General features: G+C 38.5%; 1 protein-coding gene across 1 annotated transcript; it reads right to left on the bottom strand.

Moving 5' to 3' along the window:
• Positions 1 to 699: 699 nt before the first annotated feature.
• Positions 700 to 11,286, bottom strand: LOC139737803 (uncharacterized). The gene is made up of 5 exons (XM_071648480.1): positions 11,241 to 11,286; positions 4,584 to 4,763; positions 3,617 to 3,664; positions 2,289 to 2,399; positions 700 to 1,339 (listed from the first exon to the last, which is right to left on the bottom strand). Exons 2-5 carry the CDS (start codon positions 4,692 to 4,694, stop codon positions 1,226 to 1,228), a joined length of 384 nt encoding a protein of 127 aa, XP_071504581.1. The 5' UTR covers positions 4,695 to 4,763; positions 11,241 to 11,286; the 3' UTR covers positions 700 to 1,225.
• Positions 11,287 to 11,309: the final 23 nt, after the last annotated feature.

Genomic DNA, 11,309 nt, shown 5'->3' with positions numbered 1-11,309 from the left:
CCCTGATGCATGTATTAAATAGACTCTAGTTATAAAGAACATCAATACATGTATCACAAACTTTCATGTCAAAGCATTTTTTTTTCTTGCCTCATAGTTCATAGTACATTTACATTTTATTGTTTATAAAACCCTGATATTGTACAATAGTTCATACTGTAACAGGGTTGCTAGTTAAAGGACAAGTTCACCTTCATGGACATGAGGGTTGAGTGAATGCAGCAATATTAGTAGAACACATCAGTGATAGTTTGAGGAAAATTGGACAATCCGTTCAAAAGTTATGAATTTTTGAAGTTTCTGCTCAGTCAAGACTGGATAAGAAGACTACTATAGCTTGTGATGTCACATGTGTACAACGATATAAAGAAAGAATAAAGAAAATTCAACATATTTTTACTTTTCTCGCAAAACAAATGAACACTTGACTTCTCTCTTTCAGAAGGCAGGGGGAATGATATACCCTTAACATATGTCAGTAACAAGTCGAAGAAATGTACACTTTATTCGAAAAGTGAATTTTTGTGAAATTCTCTTTTTATTTTCTTTATATCGTTGTACGCATATGACATCATACAAGGTAGTAGTCTTCTCATCCAGCAGTGACTGACCAGATACTTTAAAAATTCATAACTTTTGAACGGTTTGTCTAATTTTCCTCCAACTTTCACTGCTATGTTCTACTAATATTGCTGCATTCACTCAATCCACATGTATATGAAGGTGGACTTGTCCTTTAAATGGCGTGAACACTCTTCAGTAAGCCATTCCTTGAACACTTCTGTCAGTCATTTGTTGTAATACGTACAATCAACTTTCAATCCTTGTGTTAGATAAAGAGCAGAGATACATATCAGGCATCGGCGATTCTCTACATGTGCTATTTAAGTATACTATGACATAGTTACAAAATATATCTATTTTTTCTGTATTGGAACAGTTCATAAATACATGCATGCTGCTAGGTCTCCCAAGAATGACAAAATGGCAAAATTAGCACTAGCCAAATTGCGTGTTTTAGCAAAAACCACAAATGATTGATTGCATTGAATATAAACTGTATTCTAATTGCAATGCAAACATTCAGTGACTTCCTGTCACAGGCAAGCCAGACCACTCAATATGCCTGAAGCCTGAAAAATAGCCGTCAGGTAAAAAGAACATCTTTGTGAACACGCAAGGCTTCATGTCAGTATTCATATGAGTCCATGGTAGATTTCTTTTACTAATTCATGACTAAAACGTCAGTAAATATTGCCTCCAGCAAGATACAGAAGCCCATGAAGTAAAGGAACCAGTGCTTCTCTTTGGCAAAATCTCCTCTTTTAAACATTGGAATCTGCAGAGGTAGGGAGAAGCACATCAAATATCACAACAGAGGGATGAGTGATTTCACAACTGGTCGGTATTTGAAGTTTACCTAAACTTCGATTTGAGTACTAATCTTTATATTAATATTTTCATTCAAACTTGGAGGAAGACATTCAGGAATACTTTCTATTTCTTTGAATATAGTTTTGTTCTTGTAGCAGGAAAGTTTGCACTATAAATGATACAAAAATCAATATCCCTACTTTATCACCAAACTATGAATTCAAGGTATTAAAGACTTTGAGTACAAAGTTTAGTGCACCAATGTTGTTCAGCCACTCTCGAGCACAATTTGACGCTTTCTAAAACAGAGTGAAGTTATCTTTTCATTTTCATACCTTAAGTCTCGAAAGATAAAACAAAACAAAAAAGTAACTTAAACAGTACTAAGTATGCATAAAAAAAGTGTTAGTACAGTGTGTACAACAATTGGGTGTGTAATGATACTCGACACTAATTTTGGCATGGAAATTGCACATTTAAAAGCACATGAGAAACCTCCTTTTATGAGCAATCAAGTCATCTCTTTTGGTATTCACAAACCCTGCCGCCATTGTCAACAATGCAAAATAGCACAGAAATGAATTAGAAATTCTCTTTAAATACACATATAGATTCATTTTACAATTGTCTTTTCTTCTGAAAAAAAAAAAAAACCCGCAAAACAAAACAAAACTTGCTAATTCCATCTGTCACTATTTCTGGCTCTGTAGATGATCTTCAAAATATGACTGTTCCCTAGATTTTTACTCAAAGATTTTGGACATAGGCAAAAGCTTTAACACAAGACTGAAGGCAGGAAGTTACACATTATTGTAATGTCATGAACAAAATAATTCCAGTGCCCATTGTGGCACTAGAGCCATCATTGTATTGGTCATCCCCAGAACTGAGAGATAGTGATTATTGCAACATACCATGAGAATTTCTGCCACTACAAGGAGGATGAGGACACAAGCCATGAGGAAGTAGAGGAATCCATCCCGCTTTGTGTTTGCACCCTGGTAGAAGCACAGGATCAGTGCAATCTAGAGGGTAGTGCGGAGAAAAACCAGAGTGAGCAACTCCAAAGCACATGTACATGTACAGGTAAACCTCAATGATAGCAAGACTATCAAGTCGAAAGAATTTTCTCAGTGCAAGCTCTTTTTAAAACGGACAAAGTAAATAAGGGAAATATAATCACAGATTTACAGGTACTAAATCCTCTTGCATTAACAAAATCTTCTTGTATCCATGTTTGTTCTAGCAGGGTTCAGCTGTACTTCAATTACTAGTACACAAGGCTACACCTCTAAAAAAATATACACGTAGTGTTATATGTATGCTTGCATATCTCCACAGAGGGGGGTACAGAATAAATTTTGCTCAATGCAGAACGCAACATTTACATGCTACTGTTGCAAGTGTGTCCATAACATTGACCAGCATACTGTAGTTCTGATATGGGCTTGTGACAGCTGCCAGACATGCTTTAAAAAAAACAAACAAACAAACAAACATACAAACATACAAACTAAGCACAACCTATTCAATAGAATATCTTCTCATTCATACCTCATATACAGGAAAGGGTACTGTTCTTTTGTCCAATCTTATTTTGGTAACAATACTGTAAAACGAGGAATTTTTGCGTGCATTTTAATTTCGCGAATTTCGCGAGCGCCAAGATGCGCGAAATTAAAATGCACACAAAAGTTCTTGTCTACACTATATGCATTGAATGCCAGTGGCAGTTCGCGAAATTTTCATGCCGCAAAAAAGGCCGTCGGCTCCAATTCGTGAAAAATTCATGCCGCGAATATATCATGTTTTACAGTACAGTAATTTGGATCATGGTAGATCTCATCTTCATCAGTTCTAGCCTAGACAAGGTTTAGGGTTGACTTGATTGTATCAGAGTGCAGTTGGGGCAATGTGATCCTCCCCATTTGCAGGATGTTCAGCCTTGTACTTGCAGAAGGTCATATTCTACAAATTTGACTGTTGGCAATAGTAACTGCACATTGCAAGTACATGTAGTATTGTTGGTGTTGTTCTTACTTAATCATCATTAGTCACAGTAGATGAAACACAATCTCCTTTCACGAAGTACTGTAGACAATTCATTTTGCTGATATATTTTTAAGTGCACAGAATAAATTTCAACTCAGTTACTGCATACAGCTGACTTAGAAAATGTTGATACACATGTAGGTTACTTGTTCATCCTGGAACATCAACAGTAAAATATAAATATACTCACAAGTACATTGATGACAATGACACCAATGAAGGAATATAACAGGCATCTCTGCAATCAAAAGAAAACAGAAAGATGCACAGAAGAGATACAGTGTATACAAGTGAAATACATAAATTTGTAATAATAGTATTCACACATTTTTTGCTTCACACATCAGTCTTTCAATCTTTATATACATGTACACTGTACTGAAAGAACTCACTGCTGCTAAATTGGACTGTAAATTTTGCAATTTGAATCTATTTTGTGACCTGACTATGATCACTAAAAGCACAGACAATGCATTGTTCTTAACCCATTGAGGACAAGCTGATCTTTCTATAACATGTTTCCTTTAGACACCTTGAGGTTTCCTCAGTATACTCATGACAAGTCTTCAACGGGTTAAAGTACAATTACAGCTAAACTTGTAGGCATATTCAGCAGATATAACTTGAATGAAGATGACAAAATTGTTAATCTTGAAAGTCGTATACGCCAATGGACATACACTGCAATGTTGTACATATAATTGCAACTAACAGGCATACACTTGTATATCCATTTAATACATGCTGACGCATTCTTTGACAGCACCATCTTCTAACAGTAAGCATTACACATGATGCTCAACTCACTTTACGACACATGATTACCAAAAAGTGATGGCTTCAACTGAGTAGCTTGGCAATAAAGAAAGAATGAAAAAAAGAAAAGAAACCACAAACCAGGTAGATCTGCATTATACTGTACATAAGCTTCATGACAGTTTGCTCTATCATTACTTATTGTCTTTTTTTCACCCCTTGTCATTTTTCCCAAGCTCTTTGAGAGCAATAATATTCCAATACATACAATTACTATGATCTTTTACTCTGCTGTTGATAGATGAACTCAGAGTTGGCGTGGTGCAATGCGGTATGCTGTGAATATACAAATGTATGCCTGTATGACATAGGCAATTACAAATGTTCAAAGCTCTCCTTACCGCTCTGGGAGACTGGGTTGAGTCATGGTACATGGGACCTTGTGATGTATCCCCCGCTGCTGAATTACCATCTCCAGGTTTTTCTCCAAATATAGGCTCAGACTCACTCATGATGACCTGTTACTTGTAGTTCTCCAACGTATGAAAGACTTGTTACGCAACAATACCTGTATAAAGCACCTTGATGAAGACACAAAATTTAATGATAGACCATCCTTTGGAGAAGAACACATGAATAGGGGTAGAATTAGAAAATGAAGGATACTAGGTTTTAGTAAGCTACATGTAGATCTATGAGACACACATATATCCTTTTTCTTCAATAATAAACATGACAGTAGAAACACTTGATAGATGCTGGAATTAAAAGCTCAAGCAATACAGTCAAAAGCAGTGCAGTTTACAATGTATAAACGTACAGAACTGTACTTTATGTCCAACAAAATTAGAAGAAACATATCATATGTATTGTAATTACAAATTTAACACTTCAGCTTCGTACATTGGTTAGAGGGGTATGTCATTGTGATTCATTTCAGTCTAATCAGACATTCTGTTGGTGTCTCTCCATCCACTAAAGTACACTCAATGAACACAGTTGTAAGAAAATTTCATAACAAACTAGAACTATCACTCATTGTGATTAATATACCCCCACCCAAAACTGAGGGAATAAGCTCTACCAGGATTATTTTTTAAAAAACTTTTTAATGAAAAAAAATTTACCATGGCAATGCACTGTTCAACAGTGAATAAATGTATTGCTCACTGTTAGTCACATGTCCCACATCTCAAGTCAAGTGCTCAAAAACTGAGTGAGCAAGATAAATAAACTGACGATTTCTATAGTTTTTATGAAAAATTGTGTAACCATAGCAACACAATATTGGAAATTAAGAAAAAAAAATGAAGTTTGCACAACTATATATCATAGCCGTCACATGTGCCAAATTTCAAGCCAAATGCTAATAGGATGAGGGGCTTAGTTGAATTTATAATATTAGTGTATTATTTTCATTCAAAATATACTGTTACCATGGCAACACATTTTCCACACTGACAAAAGATTCTTTGCACATCTACAATGTATGTAATGTAGGGGTAACAAGGGCCAAATTTGAAGCCAAAATGCTCTTAACAGAAAGAGTTAGGAGAATTGAAATGTTTGTGTGATTTTCATTCAAAATGCACTGTTACCATGGCAACACATTGTTTAACAATGAAGAAATATGAAGTTTGCATATTTCTGTACTATAATGGTTGCATGTGCCAAATTTCAAGCCAAATGCTCAAAGACTGAGGGATTTACCTGAATCCACAATATTTTTGTATGATTTTCATTCAAACTATGCTGTTACCATGGCAACACAATGATCAACAATGACAAAAGGTTAAGTTTGCACATCTACGTACCACAGTGGTCAGGTGTGTCAAATTTCAAGCTAAATGCTCAAAGACTGAGGTAGTTACCTGAATCCACAATATTTTTGTATGCATTTTAGTGAAAAGATGCTGGTACCATGGCAACGTATTGTTCATCACTGACGAAAGATTAAGTTTGCACATCTCTATGCTATAGTGGTTGCATGTGCCAAATTTCAAGCCAAATGCTCAAAGAGTGAGGGAGTTAACTGAATCCACAATATTTTTGTATGATTTTCATTAAAAATATGCTGTTACCATGGCAACACATTGATCGACACTGTCGAAAGATTACGTTTACACATCTACGTACCACAGTGGTCATGTGTGCCAAATTTCAAGCCAAATGCTCAAAGAGTGAGGGAGTAAACTGAATCTACGATATTTTTGTATGATTTTCATTGAAAATATGCTGTTACCATGGCAACACATTGATCGACACTGACGAAAGATTACATTTACACATCTACGTACCACAGTGGTCATGTGTGCGAAATTTCTTGCTAAATGCTCGAAGACTAAAGGAAGTTAGCTGAATCCACAATATTTTTGCATGTTTTTGGGGTAAAAAAGCTGTTACCATGGCAACGCATTGCTCACCACTGACGAAAGATTAAGTTTGCACATCTATATACTATAGTGGTCATGTGTGCCAAATTTCAAGTCAAATGCTCTAAGACTGAGGGAGTTAACTGAATCCACAATATTTTCTTATGATTTTCATTCAAACTATGCCGTTACCATGGCAACACCTTGATCAACAATGACGAAAGAGTAAGTATGCACATCAACGTACCATAGTGGTCACATGTGGCAATTTTCAAGCCAAATGCTTGAAAAGTGAAGGAGTTAAGCTAATCTACACATTTTTGTATGATTGGTTTAAAAAATCTGCTGTTGCCATGGCAACAGATTTATCAACACACACATCAAAGGTGTTTTGCACAAATATACATTACATTGATTGCTTATACCCAATTCAAACTGAAATGCTACAAAACTGAGAGTAGTGCAATCCACAACATTTTGTAAGATTTTTATGAAAATCTTCCGTTGCCATGGCAACGCATTATGTAATACTCATGAAAAAGGTGTCTTGCACATCTGCCTGTGATAGCGGTCACACATGCCAAATTTGAAGTTAATTGCTCAAAAAATGAGAAAGTAGTTCGATCCACAAGTTTTTATGAAAATATGCCGTTGCCATGGCAACGCATTATGCGATACTAACGAAAAAGGTGTCTTGCACATCTACCTTTGATAGCAGTCACATATGCCAAATTTGGGGTCAATTGCTCAAAAAATGAGAGAGGAGTTCGATCCACAACATTTTGTAAGATTTGTTAAAAATTTGCCGTTGCCATGGCAACTCATTATGCAATACTAACGAAAAAGGTGTCTTACACATCTCCCTTTGATAGTGGTCACACATGCTAAATTCGGGGTTAATTGCTCAAAAAATGAGAGAGTAGTTCGATCCACAAGTTTTTACGAAAATAAGCCGTTGCCATGGCAATGCATTATGCGATACTAACGAAAAAGGTGTCTTGCACATCTACCTTTGATAGTGGTTAAACATGCCAAATTTGGGGTCAATTGCTCAAAAAATGAGAGAGGAGTTCGACCCACAAGATTTTGCAACGGACCGACCGCCCGACCGCCCGACCGCCCGCCCGACCGCCCGACCGACCGACCGACCGACCGGCCGACCGACCGGCCGACCGACCGGCCACCCGACCTCAGAGTGATTCCTATATACCCCCCCTACACACTATGTGTGGGTGGGGGTATAATTAAAAGTAAATCCAGGTCCTACGATTATCATCGAGACATCTTTGAAGTATATATGTTTAGTTTGGCATTTATTCATTCAGCTGTTTATAACAAAATTTTGATTTAAAAAAAATTGATGATACAACAAAAGAAAACTTCTGGTCGTTGCCTGTACTAGTACATGTAGGTCTAAGGTTTCTTTTCGAATATAATGCATGTATACATACATTAAAGTCTACCTACAGGTACAACTCCAAAGTACAACTACAGAGCAGACTAGCCTCTAGATCCAGAGAGACAATACTGATTACAGTACATTCAGTGAGTACATGTACAAGCAGGCGCGCCGGAAGCAGTTTTGGATTGGGGGGGGGGGGCAAACATTGGAGGGGGCTCAAGATTAGACCACGCATATGTTACACAATATACACATACACACACACACACACACGCACACACACATCTATTATATATATATATATGTAAAGTGGCGTACGGTGGGTCGAAACATGGGGGGAACCATAAAGTAATTTTGACGGTCTGTATGCTTGTGCGTGTGTGCGTGAGCAATAATGGGACTACAATACATTACGGAATGTGATACATTCAACAACGCAGTCATTGAGGAACATTGTAAGTTTTCCTTACATGGATTATGGAATGACGGTGTGAAACGATCGACAAATTATATACTGTCAGCAACATAAGGTGAATGGCATAACAATAAAATGCGAGCGAGCGAAGAGAGCGAGCTTGAAAATTTTGATATTCTACAGTTCCAAAACTGGAGCTTTAATCGTAGCTACATATTTCGCTTTGAAATAAATGGGGGCGCATCGGGTGCAACTGCTGGCAATTATTGGCAGCAACATTAGGAGAATGACATAACGATTCAATGCGAGCGAGCGAAGCGAGCAAGCTTGAAAATTTTGACATTCTACAGTCCCAAAACTGGGGTTTGTAGCTTTATCTTTCACTTTGGAAATTAATGGGGCGGCGCATCGGGCGCAACTGCTGGCAATTACTGGCAGCAACATTAGGAGAATGGCATAACGATTCAATGCGAGCGAGCAAAGCGAGCGAGCTTGAGAATTTTGACATTTTACAGTCCCAAAACTCCCATTTGTAGCTATATCTTTCGCTTTGGAAATTAAGGGGGGGGGGGGCATCGGACGCAACTGCTGGCAATTACTGGCAGCAACATTAGGAGAGTGGCATAACGATTCAATGCGAGCGAGCGAAGCGAGCGAGCTTGAAAATTTTGACATTTTACAGTCCCAAAACTCCCGTTTGTAGCTATATCTATCTTTCGCTTTGGAAATTAAGGGGTGGGGGCATCGGGCGCAACTACTGGCAATTACTGTCAGCAACATTAGGATAATGGCATAACGATTCAATGCGAGCGAGCGAAGCGAGCGAGCTTTAAAATTTTGACATTCTAGAGTCCAACAACTGCCGTCGTAGCTATGTTTTTCGCTTTAGAAATTAAGGGGGAGGCGCACCGGGCTCAACTGCTGGATGCGAGCGAGCGAAGCGAGCGAGCTTGAAAATTTTGACATTTTACAATCCAAAAGCTGCCGTTTGTAGCCATATTTTTTCCCTTTTATTCATTTATATACATATTTATTTTATTTTCTTTGTTTATTCATTTATTTTTATTATCATTATTATTATTATTTTTTTTTTTTTTTTTTGGGGGGGGGGCTTTTTGGGGGGGCAAAAATGCATTTTGCCCCCCCACTTTTTGGATTGGGGGGGGGGGGGGGCGGCTGCCCCCCCTGCCCCCCACTTCCGGCGCCTATGTGTACAAGTACATGTAAACTGCATGCACTCAACAAAATGAAATGAACAATTGAAGTATGCAGCGAACAGCTGGTGAATGACATAGGCACAAGGTAAGTGGCAGATGGATTTCAATGCTCAGAAAAGTAATGTCTTGCACATCACACATGCAAAAAAACCCTGTCAAATACAAGTATTCACTAAACAACAGCACACTGCCAGAGACAAAGTGTGATAGATACTTGAGGATGGATATATCATCAGATTTGTCTTGAAATGCGCACGTCGACAGAACATGTGCTAAAGCCAACAGAACTATAGGATTAATAAAGGCGAAACCTTCATGATTGTACTACCAACAGAATAAAAAACATGACGTATAGACCATCGTAAGACCATTATTAGATTAGTGTTCAACAGTCTGGGACCCCCACACTCAGACTTTGACAGACAGGCTTGAAGCTGTGCAGAACAGAGCAGCGCGATTTGTAATAGAGGTGACTACTCTAGGGACAGTAGTGTAACAAATATGAAGCGTGAGTTGGGCTGGGAACTGCTGAAACATTGACGCAGAGTACAGTGTGGGACGCATTACTAGTACCACATTCCATGAAGCACTTGCAGGTCGCCTATCCATCCACCAGTTGAGTTCGAAAAGCCCTGCGTCCAGTCCGAAGGGTTCTCCGGAAATAATCATCTACAAGTTTCATCCCAATCGTCACAAACAAAAACTCCTAGGTCTATATATACTCGTTCATCCCAAGAATGATCACAGACTGGAACATGCTCCCATCGACAGTCAGCAACATCACAAACAAAGACTCCTTCAAAGCAGCAATCCTTCAGTACATCCAGGAGCAAAGCAACCTTTAGATCCCACACTTCTCTCTCCACGCAATAAACACCAGCAGACCCCCTGTCCGGTTAGCCCCTACTAAGGGGTGTTGGACAGTATCCAAGAAGAAGAATGAAGTGGTATCAAATGAAAATCACAATGAACATGATGAAATGCCAGTTTAACTTTTCAAATGGCCGGGCTTGTGAGCTGACCTTCATTTAAATTAATAAAGAGGGGGCAGGTGGGGGCTCCGCGTGTACTCCCTCCCTGAAACCCCCCAGCCCCCGCCCTACATTACAGGTTACAGTTACAGGCCTGCTATACAATAACATTTTGACCCAAGTCCCAACGGGATTTACTGTCTTTACTGTCGTACTGATGATACAGGGCCTAGGCAGGCACGGGTCTCGGCCTAGGGCGGGGTCGATGGCTGTATTACCCTGTAAAGTAGGAGTGTAGTGTAGTGTATTAACCTTAAACTCATTAGATTGCATTTGTGTCCAGAGGACACAAATTTTTACTTACACGTTGTATATATACGCACTTGCACGAAAGCTATCCTGACGTAGACGTGTGTGAGGGTCCACACACTCACACGCATTTCACAGTGCGATAATCTTCAAAACTTGAAGCTGCACTCTACCTGGAAGAAGAAGAAGAAGATTAATGATAACACTACAGGATTATGAACACGTGGGATTGTTCTCCTTAACTTATCAGTAATGATGATGGCACGCCAACAAACTTGTATACCCCACCTTCAACAAAAAACAAAACAAAACTTGAGACATCACATATATGAAAGATTATCATCAAGACCTCATACATGACGCGGTACTAACAATGATAACTCTGGCAGTGCTGGTGGAGAGTAATATAAATTTACTGTTATTTTCGACGGCCAAATGTCA

Source organism: Diadema antillarum, unplaced genomic scaffold (assembly GCF_040938485.1).
Source record: "Diadema antillarum isolate AM-2024a unplaced genomic scaffold, OU_Dant_1.0 seq00000705_RagTag, whole genome shotgun sequence".
NCBI classification, from domain to species: Eukaryota; Metazoa; Echinodermata; class Echinoidea; order Diadematoida; family Diadematidae; genus Diadema; species Diadema antillarum.
Note: the sequence above shows the minus strand (reverse complement) of the source record. Positions and strands in the feature narration are given on the sequence as shown.

Excerpts from the sequence above, each read along its gene's own strand:
- LOC139737803 (XM_071648480.1), bottom strand. The coding sequence starts at position 4,694 with ATGAGTGAGTCTGAGCCTATATTTGGAGAAAAACCTGGAGATGGTAAT. Across the intron at positions 3,665-4,583 it reads CAACCCAGTCTCCCAGAGCG|AGATGCCTGTTATATTCCTT; the intron begins GTAAGGAGAGCT and ends TTTTGATTGCAG. Across the intron at positions 2,400-3,616 it reads TCATTGTCATCAATGTACTT|ATTGCACTGATCCTGTGCTT; the intron begins GTGAGTATATTT and ends ACTACCCTCTAG.